The sequence below is a fragment of the Rana temporaria genome, chromosome 11 (genome assembly GCF_905171775.1).
Source record: "Rana temporaria chromosome 11, aRanTem1.1, whole genome shotgun sequence".
In the NCBI taxonomy this organism is placed as follows: Eukaryota; Metazoa; Chordata; class Amphibia; order Anura; family Ranidae; genus Rana; species Rana temporaria.
The window spans coordinates 62,526,046-62,544,222 of record NC_053499.1 but is presented as its reverse complement, the minus strand read 5'-3'; the positions used below and the strand labels follow the sequence as shown (position 1 = coordinate 62,544,222).

At 42.4% G+C, this 18,177-nt stretch overlaps 1 protein-coding gene across 6 annotated transcripts in view; it reads left to right on the top strand.

Annotated features, from left to right (window-relative positions):
- CHD9 (chromodomain helicase DNA binding protein 9) overlaps positions 1–18,177 on the top strand; it is a 289,270-nt gene that overhangs the window by 170,319 nt on the left and 100,774 nt on the right. For 4 of the 6 annotated variants that reach the window (XM_040328665.1, XM_040328666.1, XM_040328663.1 and 1 more), the window contains 4 exons: positions 1,173–1,223; positions 8,079–8,225; positions 16,171–16,239; positions 16,322–16,377. In XM_040328665.1, coding sequence (XP_040184599.1) covers positions 1,173–1,223; positions 8,079–8,225; positions 16,171–16,239; positions 16,322–16,377 — 323 coding nt within the window. The remainder of the gene's footprint in view (positions 1–1,172; positions 1,224–8,078; positions 8,226–16,170; positions 16,240–16,321; positions 16,378–18,177) is intronic. The other 2 variants (XM_040328668.1, XM_040328667.1) reach the window with 1 other exon arrangement.

Sequence of the window (18,177 nt, the reverse complement as noted above, 5' to 3'; positions counted from 1 at the left end):
CAATCTATAGCTATAACTTGATTTTCTCAGAAACATAATTTGGGCCAAGTTCTAGACTCCATTGCAGTGTTAGTCCTCATGTACACTGCTGTTGGTAAACGAGCGTTTAGGAGCCGTTGGGCATTTTTTTAGCTGCTCCTCAACTCTCCTCTGTTATCTTATCAGTACATGTACACAGGGTCATTTCTAGGCAGATAGAACGCCAAAAAATGGGTTCAGAAGCTGTGTTTAGAGGCATTTAAAATGCCAAATGCTTGTAACTGCTTGTAAACTCAAGTAAAAGCTGTAACCTGAGTTTAGCGACATTTTCGTTTATAAAGAGGAACATGTAAGGTATGGGGGAAACACAATTTTCACCACAAAAAGAGAGAGACGGGCAAAACGATGGGCAAAAAGAGACAGCAGAGAGAGAGAGAGACAGCAGGGAGGGGCAGAGAGAGAGATTGATTGGCAGAGTGCAAGAGACTCCATAGTTAAAGCACACTGCTCTAATTTCTCACAGAATGGCTGAAATGGTTAATAATTGACATGTTTTCCCTGGATTGTGGACATTTGGGAGAGTCTCCTGAGGTTATCTTTAAAAAAGCTTCTAACTCAACTGATAACTGCTGCTAAACTCTAGTAAAAGCTGTTAAATGGAGGTTTTTCACTGCTGTTGATCAGCTGTCAGTTTCCAGTGTTCAACTGACCTGTGTACATGAGGCCTTCTGTGCTCTGTCATGGTTCTTCTATAGCAATATATAGAGAATATAACAATGTAATTACACTCTCCATAATTATTGGTTTACTTTTCTTTTTTGCTATGAAAATTATCTTCACAACAAAGAGAACTGCAAGTTTGGTGTGGCTGATGACAAGTTGAATCACATGCTGGCAACTGTTTTATAAGTACTCCAATGTTGCTATAGCCCCACCAAAATTCTTAAATCCATGCCACTGCTGCAGCCATTATAAAGACAGATAATGGCATTGTGCTTTGTGAAGCCCAATTTTGGCAGGAACATTTTACATTAATTGTTACAGTTAAGTCTTGGAGTGCTATATGAAGGTGGTGGGAATAGCTTTTGCATAGCTTGAATAGCTTTTGGTGGAGTTGGCACGTTACTATGATGTAATATCACCTCCTCCGTTTGTTCTTTATTGCCTCTTTTCTGTTTACTTCTGTTTTTTAGGTCAATGTGAGTTGTTGGGGTATTTCCCTAGTTCATAGGCAAAGTGAGAAGGTAAATTAATAATTCATAACATAATTCTTAAAGTGGTTTTAAAGGTAGCCTAATGTTGTGTGTGTGTGTTTTTTTTTTTTTAACATAATGCATTCCGTACATGAAGGTAAAAAACCTGCTTGCAGCTCCTGCCCCAAGCCCCCCTATACTCACCTGAGCCTGATCTTTATCCAGCGATGTGCACTCTTGGCTCTCTCCCTCCCATTCGCTCCTGCTGCTGTCAATCACAGCAGGTGGGGTGGGGCGGGACCGAGCCTTGCTCTGTCTTGTGAACACACATAGGTGGCTTGTGAGCGAGCATGCACAAGTGCTCCCATAGCAAGCGCTTGCTATGGGGGCACTCTGCGGGAAAGGGGAGCTCGGAGTGCCAACGGAGGACCTGAGAAGAGGAGGATCGGGGCTGCTCTGTGCAATAGACAGGTAAGTATAACATTTGTGTTAAACAAAAACCATGAACAGGAACCTTAAGCAGAGTATACACACTGAGTTTTTTTCTTCATTCCATTAGCAGGTTAAATAGAAGGTTAAATCAAAAAAAAAAAAACTGATACATCCCCGTATTGACCCAAACAATGTTGATACAGGGATCTCTTCCCCCTCTATTCTATTCTATTAGGACTCTCCCATCAGAACACATCTGATCGCATGCTGGTTTTCTTGTTGATTGAACACTGGTTTTCCAGCATGACCATTCCAAAGAAACCATTCAATGGACTGGCCTCTGTTGAACAGAGAGCAGTACATATGTATCGAAATTTGTCTGGTTCCTGCTGAACCGACACCAAATTTCAGTACATGTGTACTAGGCTTTAGCTCCACCTGTCCTTTGTAGGAAAAAATATATATCATTAGGTATTATGTCCTTGTAAAACTTCTTCTTTAGGCATCTGACAGTTGGTCCTGTGGTGCGATTGTTGTTTTGTCTAGCATTGTACTAGTGCCTAGGTCCAGGGTACGTGATATTATTGCAATAATAGAGAGGCACTAGTCTGGAGACTGGATAACCATGGGTTCAAATTTTCCAAACTTCTAAGGGCAGCTCCTATTCTGGAGCAATAGATTCTTCATCTGTCATGCCCAATAGACATGAACTTAGATCTAGCGGTAATGAAACATGAAAGCAGTGTTTATAGAAAGTGTGTAATATTAGTCCCTTTTTGGAGTTTAGGACTTAGGCAGAACCACCATTAGATCTAGGGCAATCTTGGGTTCCTCTATAATGCTAGTGGAATGTGTGTGTTTTTTTTTGTTTTTTTGTATGATCAGTTCTGTGTAGAATAAACAGCTGAGTTTCTGTGTAGGGGAGAGAGGGACTATTGGAACTGTAAAAAGCCCCTATATCAGAGGAAACTTGAGGAATAGCTTATTTTTCTTCCCAGTCTTCCTGGCTGGCACCCTAGCCTGGTTGTGTATATTGAAGAAAAGTAAGATATCTCACCAGTGGTATTGTAAAAGTGATAAAAAAAAATACTTTTTTTTATTTATTTATTTTATTTTTTATTTTTTTACATTTAGCTGTCAGCGGGGAACCCTGCTGTCAGCTGATGACTCATTGTTAAGGATTAAGCGGTCGGCTTCCTGGCCCACTCCTTGGCAACCAGCTATATACAGTGTTTTTAAAGGGGGGAAAAAAACACATCAAAATTCATCACAGATGCAACACGTTTCTGGTGTGATTCCATTGAGGTCTATTACATGCAAAATGCGGTGGAAAAAGGTCCCTGACTCTTTCCAAAAAAACACCTGCTGTAAAACGCATAGATGTGAATGTGTACCATAGGAAACAATATTAAATGACTGTGTAGTTCTTTTCTGTAAAGTGCAAAACGCACGTTTTTAGTGTCTGGAAAGTTTTGCTTATATTTATTCATATACTGGTGAATAGAGCACATTTTTCTTGTATTGTCTGTCAGAGCTCTAACTCTTGCAGTTTATTAGGTAAATCATAATTTAGAATATTCCATATTGAAGTATATTGCTCACACTGCAGCAAACTCTTCACTGCGTTCCATACTAGCTAGTAACAATAGAGGAGGGCAATGCAGGTAGGTTGTCGGGGTACTGGCCTCCAGTTGGGAAAGGAGGGGATATCTAGAGAAGGACAGGAGCCCTTCAATTGGATCCCCCAGGTCAGCCCTATCCCATTCTGCCATGTTTTGTGACACCATAAAGTAGGTCTTTGCCCTGCAACTACCTAAAGGATTGATTAGCGGGGCAGAGTTTTATAAGAGGACGTTGTTTTTCACAAATTAAATCTCTAAATAGAGAATCTATTGTATACCATTTTTTGCGCAATTCAAACTGGCGAGTTATATAGGAGAGCCCAGACCATTTGAAATAAAAATTGGTTCTACCTATGACGGTCAGTGGTAGTCTGCATGAGCTAGAGCGCTGGGTTTTAACTTTGTCCAGAATGGGGGAGGGGTTTAGATTTGGATAATCTATTGATTGTTATGCCTTGCAAAAGTCCACCGTGAGTCCGTCGGAAGTCCGAAGGGAAGAAAGAGAACAGGTTCTCTATCTAAGGTCCGAAGGGAAGAAAGAGAACAGGTTCTCTATCTAAGGTCCGTCGGACTTCCGACAAAAAAAGTCAGAGGCTACACACGGCCGGACTTACCAAGGAAATAAGCCTGTCTGACTTTTTTCTTGGAAAGTCCGGCCAATATTCCAAGGTATTTGCATGAATCTACTACCCAAATGTGAGAGGCAGCAGCTGGTTTGTTTCTCCTATTTAGGTTGGCCTAGTATGACAATTGCAGTGTGAAGATCAAGTCTACATAAAATAAAAGCTGATGTTTTTTTTCTGCTGAGAATAACCTTGACACTGTTTTAGATTCAGAACATATCTGTACAATTTGCCTATACTGCTGGATCTCTAGGGGTTTTTCTGATCTCCAGCTATGCTTTCCATCTCTCCTGTGTTCCCATGAGTCCTGATGACCAAGCTCTACATTTTTATATTCACTGCTAGACAAGTTCCCCATTCAATAGCGGGTGCTAAACCGGGATTCTGATATTTCCACAATGGCCATTGGAACCTCTCAATTCCCCTCTGTACAAAGCACTTTCTTATTCTATTCTCCCTCCAAGCACCTGTCAGGAGCAGCTTTTTCTCGAGGCTTCATATTCCTTAGAGAAAGTCCAATGCCGGGGACTGGAAGGGCCACCATTCTAGGCAGTGACTAACGCTGTACGAAGATATCGAAGGCATTTATTTGGTGAAATAAAAAAGATTTTAATGTATTTTAAGCGGAAAAAATGTTTTACTTTACTATGTTGTATTGATGTGAATGGGCACCGTTGAGAATAATGTTTCTGTTATTGTGCATACCAACATAACGGAAAACGCACTAGTGTGAACGGGGATATGAATGATTACAGCCAAACTGACTCGAGCGCTTTTAGCCTGTCATTGATTTTTACAGGCTTCATCTTTGGGGAGGGGGGAGGATGACCGAAGCAAATGTTGGCAAATATACAGTAATGCTTTACTGGTTGTTTATGCAGCATGTTACTATACAGCACCACTACTCCAAAACATGTGTATTTATTTTTTAAAGGTGAACGTAGCCTTTAACCACTTGACATCCCGGCAATTGACAAAAGACGGCCACAAGGTGGCTCTTAATTGCCGGGAGGACGTCTATAGATGTCCTCCACTCCTCCGGTCACTGTGTGAAAAGGGCCTAAGTATTGCATGTATTACATGTTTGTAAAGTCTTTATTTTCCTATAAAAATAACAATCGCTTTAACCACTTGCTGCCGGCCTGACGAATTTCACGCGCCCGCCGCATCACTGAGATGCCGATGCGTGTGCCTGGCGGCCGCGATGTCCCGATAAAAATCGCAGGTCGGCGCCATTACTAGTAAAAAAATAAAAATAAATCATAATCCTGTCTTTTTTTTTTTTTTTAAACAAAAATACGTAGAAGAATACGTATCGGCCTAAACTGAGAAAAAAATAGTTTTTTTAAAAAAAAATGGGATATTTATTATAGCAAAAAGTAAAAAATATTGTGGTTTTTTTTTTCAAAATTTACGTTCTTTTTTTGTTTATAGCGCAAAAAATAAAAACCACAGAGGTGATCAAATACCACCAAAAGAAAGCTTTATTTGTGGGAAAAACGGCCAGGGTTGTCGGGAAGAGGCCCTGTCCTTATCAACATGGGGACAGGGTGCTCTGGGGTGGGGGGGCCGCAGTGCGCCCCTGCCCCAGAGCACCCAACCCCCCCATGTTGAGGGCATGCGGCCTGGTACGGCTCAAGGGGGGGCGCTCGCTCGTCCCCACTCCTTTCCTGGCCGGCCAGGCAGCGTGCTTTGGATACGGGTCTGGTATGGATTGTGGGGGAACCCTCACGATGGTTTTTCGGCGTAGGGGGGGGGGGTCTCCTTACAATCCATACCAGGCTCAAGGGCCTGGTATGCCCCTGGGGGGGGGGGACCCATGCTGTTTTTTTATTTAAAATTTGGCGTGGAGTTCCCTCTCAGGAGTCATACCAAACGCCGCAGCTGGAATTGGCGGGAATCCAAGTCGGATCCCCGTCGCTTCTATGACTCGTTCGCTGAAATGTGCTTTGTCTATTCAAGCGAGTGCGAGATGGGGGGAACCCATGTCGGTTTTTTATTTAAAATTTGGCGTGGAGTTCCCTCTCGGGATTCATACCAAACGCTGCAGCTAGAATTGGTGGGAATCCAAGTCGGATCTCCGTCGCTTCTATGATGGCTTTGTCTTCATCGTGGCAAGCCAGCTCGGCGCTGGCTCCCGCGATGGGGCTCGTAGGTGGTCAATCTCGCCGAGAAAGGGAGCAAAATGTACACAATATCGCGGTCACCCACTGTAAGTTTATCTTGGTCTCATCAGACCACAGGACATGGTTCCAGTAATCTATGTCCTTAATCTGCTTGTCTTCAGCAAACTGTTTGCAGGCTTTCTTGTGTATCATCTTTTTAGAAGAGGCTTCCTTCTCGGACATATACAAAGTTCCTTCAAACTGTTGATCGTATGTATAGGTATGCAACACTGGAGGATGTATAATAGGCTAAATCCCTGTGCAGCTTCCAGCCACTGGAGGGATGGATAACAAGAAACAAAAAAAAAGGGCAGCGCCCTAGGGGTATAGCATTGACACGTATAGTCCTTAATTCGGAGGTCCACCCAAAAAAAAACATTTATACATAAAAAATTTCTTTAAAATAAAAAAAAACAGATTTTTTTTTTTAGCATCTTTGGAGCAGCTTTTGGGCACTGAAAAAAACGCTCCAAAAATGCCCCTCTCCATTGAAATTAATTGAAAGCGCTGTAAAAACACCTTACCCTTTCACACTGAGGCACTGCAAAAATGCCCTAAAACGTTAGGGTCTTAGCGGTGCTTTACCAGCGTTTTTCGGGCGCTGGCAGTGTGAAAGGGCTCTGAAAGCACTCGGTCTTTCACATTGGGATTGCAGATGAGGCTTCGCTTGAATAATGCTCGAAAAACGCCCCAGTGTGAAAGGGGCCAAAGAGACAATTTTTTTCCATGTATATAGAAAAAATATGAATAAATAAAATAAATAAACTGATGTGTCAATGGTAGTACTATACAATTACATCAGATGGTAACAATATTTGGAATTAATGAGAGTTGTCGAGGACAATATTTTTAATGGACAATTTCATGTAAAAACTCTCGGGACTAAATTGGTACCCAAAAATTAGTTCATGGTTAGCTCACTGATGAGGACAACATGTTATCAATGAGGAAGTTTACACTTGATAAGAAAAATGCGGTCAAAAAAACACAATAGGATCGCTGTTTATATGCATGTGCTATCACCCATGATAGACATTCCATGATAACACATATGTTCTGGTGATCCAATGCTTGTCAGTATTAGCAGCGAATTCAAAAGAAGAAGCCTCAATTATGATGTTGCATAATACTCAAAATATCAAGTTCTTCATTGAGGCCCCCAGGTGAAAGGTAACCCAACCGGTAAATCCAAAAAATCTCCCTTCTGCACAGAAGGGAAAATCTCTCGTTATTGGTGAGTGTACCCTTAGGGATGGCCTCAATCGCCAGGACCTCCAGGCACCTAAAATCTTTGTTGTACATCTGGAGAAAATGGCGTAGAACTCTGTTTGTTGAAACCCTTTTTGATGTACCTGCAGTGCACGTCGACCCTCGTACGTAGGGTACGTAGTATTGTACGACCCACATAGAAGAGGTTGCATGGGCACCACAGGACATAGACGACTAATTCAGTGGAACATGTGATAAATTGTCTGATCTCAAACAAAGTGCCTTTAATGGTGGCTATCTTCGAACATCCATGGGAGATGGATTGGCATGTCAGGCAGCCTCTTTTACGACATGGGAAAATGCCTGTATGATTGTCGAAGTAGGCCCTCTACTTCCTCATAAGCCTCAAATAACTTAGTTGATCTCTAACTATAAAAAAAATATCATCGCACCCGAGCAAATTAGAAAAATCAAACAAAAAACCTGTGTTTGATATTAGGGCCTACTTTGACAATCGTGGATCCTGACAATATGGAGCTGCTCTGTGATTTCAGCCAAGAGCAGGTTTAGCTGATTCTGGGACACAGGAGAGCAAGTAAGTGCACTTCAGTGACCCACAAGAGAAGTATGGCCAAAAAAGGTTTCACCATATGTAACTTTTAATGGTGACTGCATTTAAAATAGATCTTTACAGTGCTGTGTATGTTGACTGTAAGCATTTGTAAAATATGACTAGCGTTTGTACAGTTTACTTTTCATTCTAACAGCTAGAAGGGATAGCATGTCCTTTGTGTGTTCGGGAAACATTTTCTATATACGCTAATATGAGTTTTCTTGCCTTTTTCCTCCATATAGAAACGGAGATCGAACCGCCAGATAAAGAGGAAGAAATATGCAGAGGAAGTGGAGGGGAAACACTCTGAAGATGAACCAAAGGCCAATGTTAAAACCAAGAAGGGTTCTAACACTCTGCCTGCAGAGCAACCTTTACAGCTGTTTGTGGTAAGTGGCCATTACTAAACTCAACAGAACTTCACTATGCAAAATCCTTGTCTAAAAGCCGGTTCACACTGGGGCGGCACGACTTCGGGGGCGACTCGGCAAGGCGTCCTGAAGACGACTTCAGAGGCGACTTGCAAAATGACTTCTGTATAGAAGTCAATGCAAGTCGCCCCGAGTCGCCCCCAAAGTCGTACAAGAACCTTTTTCTAAGTCGGAGCGACTTGCGTCGCTCCTATTAGAACATTTCTATTGAATAAAATGGGACGCGACTTGTCAGGCGGCTGAGTCGCCTGACGAGTCGCCCCAGTGTGAACCGGCTCTTAGCGTGTAAGAGTAAACGTTTTTGGAAACTCAGAAATCCATTCTGTTTTCAGTCTCATGGTGACTTCACTTCCATGCATTTAAAATTGCCTGCACTATTCTTTTGCAGTCCATTTTGCATGTGCCACAGGTGTGTGTGTTGTGTTTTTATTTTTATTTTTTTAATAGGACAGTCTATTGCTGCTTTTATGTTATTTCCTGATACCACTTTATTTGTAATATTGCACCTTACATTTTATAAGTTATGTGCATTTTACATGTGTTAACAATTTTTTTCTATGTAACACTCACTTCAGCATTGCAACTGCTTTTCCCCAAAATGCTCCAAAAAAGATGCATATACTTATCTATTTTCACCCCCCTCCAGTCACATGATCTGGCTACCATGTGTCAGACAGCAGCTGCTATAGGGGAGAGGAGGAAGCACCTATAACAGATGGGTCATAGGAGCCTATGGATGATGTCACCACTCCCATCAGTTGTTAAGCATTGTCCCTTCTCCCCTGCAGCTGGTGCTGTCTGACACAAGTGACTGGACTGGAGCAGCCTGAAATTAGATAAATATACAGTAAAACCTTGGTTTGAGAGTAACTTGATTTGAGAGCGTTTTGCAAGACAAGCAACATTTTTTAATCATTTTGACTTGATATACAAGCAATGTCTTGATCTAAAAGTAGCGTCATGTCACAACTGAGTATAAAAGAGAAGAGAGGAAGCCTCGAAGTGTAGCAATATGGTTACATTTATTGAAGGTATAACATTTAGCAACATATTGCTACACTTGGAGGCGCCTCTCTTCTCTTTTATACTCTGTAGCTCCTGCTGGATTTTGTTTCTAGTCCCCTTGTGGAAGCTTCCATTTGTGGATGGACATTTTATGGTTACACAACCTATCACATTGCTATATTATTTTATATGGACTTGAAGGACCTATGAATAAATGATCATTCATTCAATTGTGCCTTGTGTACCTCAGCTAAAGTTCCAAACCTCTCCTTTTAATTCTAGATCTAGGGATGGAGGCATAAGATTACATGCGCCTCATTTGAAGTCGTCCCCCCCCCCCCATCTAAATTATATGGACTGTATATTAGTTGGTCTATCATTGCAAGAACAATGTATAAAAGTAGTGATTGGTTGCATTTCATTTTAACTGATTCTATTGTGAATCAGTATGTCGTGTTCTACACAAAACAGATTTAATTTTAGTGATTAAACACCTTGTTTTTATTTTAACACTTATCTGAGGGCAAACTTATGCTGGAATAATTTTTTTTTTACACTGTTGGTGTTCCATTATTTGATCATTTTCAGGACAGACTTTTGGGGTGTACTCCCTTTTTCTAAGGTGCAGGTAGTACTGATGCATAAAGCATTAGTGTTCCTAAACCCACAACATTAAAATCAGTCCGTATAAGCAGTTAAATATGCTTGTTGTACTCACTGTGAAACCTAAGGGGTTAATCCTCCACATTGTGTAAAAAGGCTGTTTCTCAGCTCCTTCTCTGATCTGCCACTTAATTTACTGTCCACAATCCATCTGCTGACAACACAGAGCCCTAGGAGGCGCTCTGCACATGCTCAGTTTGGTGTGTATTGATGGTGATTTATTTATTTTTTGGTGGGGGGGGGGGGTGCATGTGATCTCAGCACTGTCCAGGCAGAGGGTCAGGGGTCATGCAGCCTCATAGGACCGTCAGAGGAGAATTAAAACTCCTGCTTTAACCAGTGCTCAGCTGGACACCGATAGTCATAAGACTGCTGATGAGAAAAGGTATTCAGCCGTTTATATTTACAAAAATTATTGCATTTCCATGTTCTGTATACTGTGGGAGACTAGATATAGTGAATGCAGGGTTCTGGGTTTAGTTACACTTGACAAGATGTTAATAACAATCTCTGAAAAGAAGAAAGAAAAAACACAACATATAGGGCTAGATTCAGCAAGAATTTACGTTGGCGTATCTATTGATACGCTGCGTAAATTCAAAGCTGCACCAGCGTATCTTCTTTCTGTATTCAGAAAGCAAGATACGCCGAAATTAGGCTAAGATCCGACTGGCGTAAGTCTCTTACGCTGTTGTATCTTAGTTGCATATTTACGCTGGCCGCTAGGTGGCGCTTCCGTCGATTTCAGAATAGAATATGCAAATTAACTGGATACGCCGATTCAGAAACGTACGTGCGCCCGGCGGATTTTTTTACGTCGTTTGCGTAAAGGGTTTTTCCTGCGTAACGTTACTCCTGCTATATGAGGCATAGCCAATGTTAAGTATGGACGTCGGGACAGCGCCAAATTTTGCGTCATTTGCGTAAGTCGTTCGCGAATAGGGCTTTGCGTAAATTACGTTCACATCGAAAGCATTGACTATTTGCGACGTGATTAGGAGCAGGCGCACTGGGATACGTTCACGGACGGCGCATGCGCCGTTCGTTAGAGACGTGATTTACGTTGGGGTCATGTTTTATTTACATAAAACACGCCCACCTCTTCTCAATTTGAATTCGGCACGCTGACGCCGACAGATTTACGATATGCCGCCGTAACTTAGGGCGCAGATTCTTTGTGAATCCAGCCCCAGCCTCACTAAGTTACGGCGGCGTAGCGTATCTGAGATATGCTACGCCCGCACAAACTTATGGCAGGCTTTCTGAATCTAGCCCATAGTATTTAAAGAAAGTTAGGAGAGCTATGGAATGGGAGGTGGTGAGAGAATGATTATGAAACTGTTTAATAGTGAGGTCCACATTTAGGCTATGGCCACACGCTGATCAAAACTGGCCGGACTGAACCAGCTGAATTTATTTTATTTATTTATAAAAATTTCCATCAAAGAGGCATGTCAGAACATTTTTGGACAATCAACATCAGCAGCGAACCAGATTCAGCCACCGACCAGTGTATTCTGACAGTTAGTATCTTCTGGGGGGTATTCCTCCATCCACCTAATTCGTGCACGCTCGCTGAGCAAAAGAAAATCCATGGCCAGCCTTAATACGTTGCCTTTTTTTGTTTCGTCCAGAATTATCATTTGTGGTTCAACGTTTTTCCCTTCCTTAGTGTTTTTAAAGTGGTTTTAAAGCCTCAAGGTTTTTCACCTTAATGTATTCTATGTATTAAGGTGAAAAACCTTCTGTGCTGCAGGCTCCCCCTTTTTCTTACCTGAGCCCGATCTGATCCAGCGATGTGCACGAGCACAGCGGCTCTAGCCACTGTCTCTCTCCTAATTGGACAGATTTGATAGCAGCAGGAGTCCCGCTGTCTGTGTCAATGGACGCAGCAGCGGGACTCTGGAGCGAGGCCGCACGGGTGCCACCAGGTATTGGCTTTCTGTGGGGGCACCCGATGAAGAGGATCGGGAGCTGCTCTGTGCAAAATAATTTTACAGAGCAGGTGCATATAGGCATGTTTTGTTATATATATATACATATATCTCAAAGGTTTACAAACACTTTTCTGTTCTCTTTAAGAACCAAAATATTCAGGGCTTACAGAACATGTTGTGCTTGTGAGAATTTATGTCTTGCATGTGTCCAGCAATCCTCTTCCTTGTTTTTTCATTGTGTGGTTATGAAGATTTGTTCTTTCCTGCTAATTCTGTGTGGTCTCCCCAATGCTGCATCTTTTCTTGTTGCATTGAATGAGCTACACCACATTACTGGAAGTGCAGCTGTATGATCCTGTAATAGTGAAGGTTCCTTTTGTGTGTGTGCCACTTTGATGAATTGATGTGGCTCAACATTTTTTCAAAGGTGGTTGTGAAGCTTATATATTTTTTTCACTAAAATAGTTTAAATTAAAAACATTATTCTTACCTGCTCTGTGCAATGAAGTGCCCACTTATGTCTTTTTTCTGGGGTCCCCTGCCAGTGCTCTCTGCTCCTCCCTTTTCCTGAACACACAGGTGCCTAAGTAGATGTTTCCAAGCTGGGCTGTGTGAGTGTCCATAGACTCACATAGCGTGACTTGGCCACACACCCCACTCCCTTCTCGCAGGATTTGACTGATCGCAGTAGGGGCCTACAGCTGCTCCTGCCTGCGTCTCCTGCTGTAGACTTGACAGCCCTGGATTGAGAGAGGAGCCAGGTAAATGGGTAAAGCTGGCTGGAGGAGGAAACAAGCATTGAAATGTTGTTTACCTTAATGCAGAGAATGCATTCAAATAAAAAAGAAAACTCTTGCATTTAGAACCACTTTGGGCATATACAGAGTTGTAAATAGTAGTCTTCTGCCTATAAGGGCATTTGATTAGAATCCCTACCCAATGATCTTCTAGACAGTGTGTTGTTTTTATCCAGGTCATACCTGTTCCACGAATATGTATTAAAGCTGATCTGTAGGCACTCCAATTAAATATTTTTTAATACCCCATTATGTTGGTAAGTGTAGTACTTTCATATGAGTTCCAACGCTTTTTGTTTGAAATCACCTGCAGTTTCCTGTATTAACAGCCAGAGCATCAATGTTTGTGGCCAGTGTGTGTAGAAGCCCCTGTACATTAGAATAGAGCAGCCACTGACATCTCCCCATCTTTCACAATAATACATTTCCAGGCCTTGTAATGGGTGTTAGAGTGGATGGAGCATGTTTTTCTTACTGTATCCCCCATATACAAGGTTTCTATCCCTTTGTAGCCACATAGCTTAAAAAAAGAATTCCATGTATGGATATTTTATGCATTGTTACATTGGTCCAGTGTAGCCATTCATATGCCATACCTAGATGATCCCCCTGGAAGCAGGAATTATCTGAGGCTACCCCAATGATCTCGACTGAGTGACTTGCCCTGCTTTTGCTGAGCGGCTGCCCTGCTGCATTGTGAAAACAGGAGGGTTGACTGCTTGGAATGGACCACATTTAGGAATGCTTTGGATTTTCTGAATCGATGTAAAGTGTACTCGAATCAGACAAGTTGAAAAGGCAGGGCAGTGGCATCAAGCTCTCCGCCCTATTCAATCAGAGAAAGCTTTGCATTGATTCCGAAGATGCAAAGCATTCTCTGACTGGAGCCTGTGCCAAGTGGCCGACCTCCTGTGTTCAGAATGCAGCAGGTTAGCTGCTCAGTACGGGTCCTGGCAGCAAGTAGAGATCACTGGAGTAGCGTCTACTTCGATGATTTCCAGTTTCCAGGTGGATTGGCTAGGTATGTATTAACAATGTGATTTATAATGTTTAGATAAAAAGCACAAGTCCAAAAGCATTACATGATATTTTTCTAGATGTCTGCAGCTCTTTAGAGGTGAGCAATGAAGAACAGTCATTGTACAGTACTACTAAACAAATGAGCAGAGTCTACATCTGTAATATGGCTTCACCATATGCATATACTTTCATAAGACAACCACACAGTTTAGTTAGAGCCAGAACTCTACTCGTTATTTGTTTTTAGCTGTGCCAGAACTCCATTTTTATTTATTTTTTAAAAAAAAAATTTTTTATTGTATTTCGAGAAAAACAAAACGGCAGTACAAATGTAGTAAACTGACAAAAATAGAAATAAAAGTATGAATGTGCCTAATGTATATACTAGGGTTGTCCCGATACCGATACTAGTATCGGTATCGGGACCGATTCCGAGTTTTCTCGGCGGTACTCAGACGCCGATACCCCGCCCCGATACCTAAATAGAATACTTGCGTCCCCCCCCCGCCGACCGCCGCAACCGAAGCCGCAATCCGCCGCCGTTACGCCGCATCCCCGCTACCGCCGACTGTGTAATACGGGCGGGAACATTACAGCTTTGAATCGCTGTAATGATTTGCGCATAGACACTCCCCCTTGCTCGGGTGAACTGTCCAATCCCGAGCAAGGGGAAGTGTCTATACGCAGCGCGGGGCCAATCATTACAGCGATTCAAAACTGTAACGTTCCCGGCGTATTACACAGTTGTCGGCGGCAGCGGGGATGCAGGTAAGTGGAACATGGCTGGATGGGGGCAGACCAGGGCTCGAGTCCTGCGGGAACGACGTCCCCGCACACGTCGTTCCTGTTGCAGGACTCGAGCAGACGCATTGTGACAGGCAGCGAATTTACAACTGTACCCGAGTCCTGTCTCCTTCCGTCCTTTTCTGTCACCACGGCAACACCCACGCTCCCGATGACGTCATACGAGTGCGCCCGGCTTGTCCCGCCAATTGCTACACATCCATCGCAGAGGCTCCTGCCCAGTGCCCAGCTCAGCTACTTCCATCGCCTCCCGCCCGGTCCAGGTCCCTTTGCGGTCCTTGCTGCATTGCTGTACCCTCTTTGGGAACACACGAACGCGCTCAGACACTCGACTGGAGGACTTCTCAGTACAACAGAGGTACCCTTGAGTTACTGAGCTGTTGTAAAAAGTGCAATGTGCAAGAAAATAGCCAAAAGTTCCAAATCTTATGTGCTGTTGCTAAAAAAAAATGTGGAACAAAAAAAAGTGCTATGTGCAAACCTTATTATTATTATTATTATTATAGTAACTTAACTTGCCAGCAAGTACTATAGCAATGGTAAAGTGAAAATACAGAACAAACAAGTCCTTAATAACACAAATGCTAAATATGATAAAAGTGCCAAAACAACTGTGCAAAGCATGTGTGGCAATCCAACTGATGCAGTACAAAATAACTTATTTCATGATATAGTATATAGCAATCATTCAAAAATGTGAAAGTCCATTGGATATGTGCTGAATGTGGTGACGGTATCTTCTCTATAATATCCACACTGTGAGATAGTGAATGGGTGGCCCGTTACCTCACTGCTGTGAGGTTACAGCATGTAAAGTGAACCCACTCCTGATCCTGTTTTAACCGTGCTGTGTAATGTAAAGGGGGTCCAGAGGTGCTGTGTAATGTAAAGGGGGTCCAGTGATGCAGGGTGCTGTGTAATGTAAAGGGGGTCCAGTGATGCAGGGTGCTGTGTAATGAAAAGGGGGTCCAGTGATGCAGGGTGCTGTGTAATGAAAAGGGGGTCCAGAGGTGCTGTGTAATGAAAAGGGGGTCCAAAGGTGCTGTGTAATGTAAAGGGGGTCCAGTGATGCACGGTGCTATGTAATGTAAAAGGGTGTGAAATATATATGCATATGAGCGTATCTTTATTTTTTTATTTTTTTTTGGGTGGGGGAGTGGATCTTGGGTGGGAGTTCCCACACTTTTTTCCCCAGGACTTGACCCCTGGGGCAGACGATGGCTGGATGGGGGGATACATGGCTGGATGGGGGGGAGACATGGCTGGATGGGGGGCAGACATGGCTGGATGGGGGGATACATGGCTGCATCTGTGGGGGGACATGGCTGCATCTGTGGGGGGAGACAATGGCTGCAATATGTGGGGGGACATGGCTGCATTTGGGGACACATTTTAAAAAAGTATCGGTATTCGGTATCGGCGACTACTTGAAAAAAAGTATCGGTACTTGTACTCAGTCCTAAAAAAGTGGTATCGGGACAACCCTAGTATATACACACAATAAAGTTGGGGGTAGGGAAAACGCTCTACTCATTATTAATAGCTAATATCATTAGGCTGCATGGAAACTGGACTATTGAGCATTGTCTGTTTCTGTAAGTTAAAAAAATAATGTATGAAAATCTAGTTTTTAAAGTACATAATTGCATTAACCCTATAATAACACATTTCCTGCAGGAGAACCCAAGTGAAGAGGATGCTGCAATTGTGGATAAAATTCTATCATCCAGGGTCATAAAGAAAGAGGTAGGAGACAGTATTGATCTGGCTATTGAGTCTCGGCAGGTTGTGAGTACGGTACACAACACTCATTGCACTTTTGTTTCAGACTCCATCTGGGATGTTGGTTGAGGTGGAAGAATTTTACGTCAAGTACAAAAATTAGTAAGTATAGTAGTTGAATTGTTTTACATTTATCCTTATGCTAAAGAACTTTTCAAATAAATCCCAACTCAAGCGAACCTTTGATTTTTGTTTAGTAAAATTAGAAAAGAGCTAGAGCCTCAGTTTGGTTTTAGTAACCTCTGTACCATTATATAGGATATGTCCTCCTCACGTACTGTTCATGTCTGGGTGATGAGTGCACCCCCCCCTTTTTGTTGCACTACTTTCCAGGAAAAGGAATCAATGGAAAATCTCCCAAGTTGGATCACAGACGATATTAAAAGCCTGATCAGAGTTTTAACTCCTTAATCATTTTAGCTGGCGTTTAATTTTTAATATGGTGCACAGCCTACCGTGCAGGAATCTGTAGATCAGCATTCTTCTGAAACATATTTATTTTGACAAGATCTTGTTGTAATTGAGCAGTTTGCACATATAGTAAATTCTGGAAGAACAATGCCAATTAATATTTCTATGCTAACCATATACTCATACTCATCTCTCATTTGTTCGTCATGTATAATTGATCAGATGTTGAAAACGATTATTTGATGCAATACCTATGGTAAATTTGCCTGTGTTATTCTGATTGACAAAACAATCATAACCTATTGACTGTCACTTTGAAAATGATTGTTCTGTGTCTTAATTGGTTTGTTTGGCCACACTTGACGGAAATGTAATTTTTAAAATGTTGTGAAGAAAACCACCTCCTGGCGATAGATCACCAAAACCACAGAAATTTTCCATCCAATCGGATCATTTTGGTTCTGTAATTCAAAGCCTTGAAAGCCACCAAAAGAGATTAAATATTGGTGAAAACAATTTTTTCATAGATTCAGTTGAGGTATTAATTTGATTGTTAAACAATCTACCACTAAGAATCCATACTTCTGGAAGATAACAATTGCACAGCTGTAGTGGTCTTACAAAAAACACAGTCACTTCCAGCGCTAATAGGTTTTCCAAAGTGTGACGTAACAGATATCAGATAAATGGTGGTGTAAAAGGTATATATGGTATCCCAAAGCTAGGTGGATGTTGCCTTCCTCAGATGGGGTAATCCGAAAGGAACTACAAGAAAAACAGAAATGGAAGGCGCGCACACCTAGTGCATTACCAGAGATAATTTAATAATAGTTTTTTTTTTTGGGGCCTAGCTCTGAGGAAGGGGGTGCGCCCCCAAAATGCGTTGGCTGTACCCCATGTTCTGTGCATGTCCATGCACTGTGTTTATGGTCTTTTGTCAGTTGCATTTTGTGAGTACCCACTTTTATACACATTTTTTTTATTATTAAATTATCTCTGGTAATGCACTAGGTGTGCGCGCCTTCCATTTCTGTTTTTCTTGTAGCTGTAGTGGTCTGTTATCAGAACAGCCACACATACAGTTCCAGCAGACAGTAGAGCATGTGAAACTACTTAGATGGCTGCAGCCTTGATCCAAAGCTGCAGCTGTTCCCTGCCAACTCTACACTGAGAACTAAGAGATCAAAGACTGCTGATCACTCAGTTCAGTTTTCAGTGAGCAGAGTGCTGGTGACTGTCGGTCACCTGCTCTCTGCTCTGCCTCTCCATTGTTCACTGGAGTGCTGGGCTCTGGAGGGGGCAGGAGTAAGCTGGCTTAGGCTCTCGGCAGCATGTTTTCTGAATCTGAGACACAGCAGTGCAGAGCAAAGTGCACTCCTGTGATCCCAAGGAGAAGTACGGCCAAAAAAGCTTTGGCCATATTAATTTTTTAAGCACGTAGTCCTTTCTGCAGAAAAGGGGGGCAATACTTTTCATTGTACAAGGAAATCT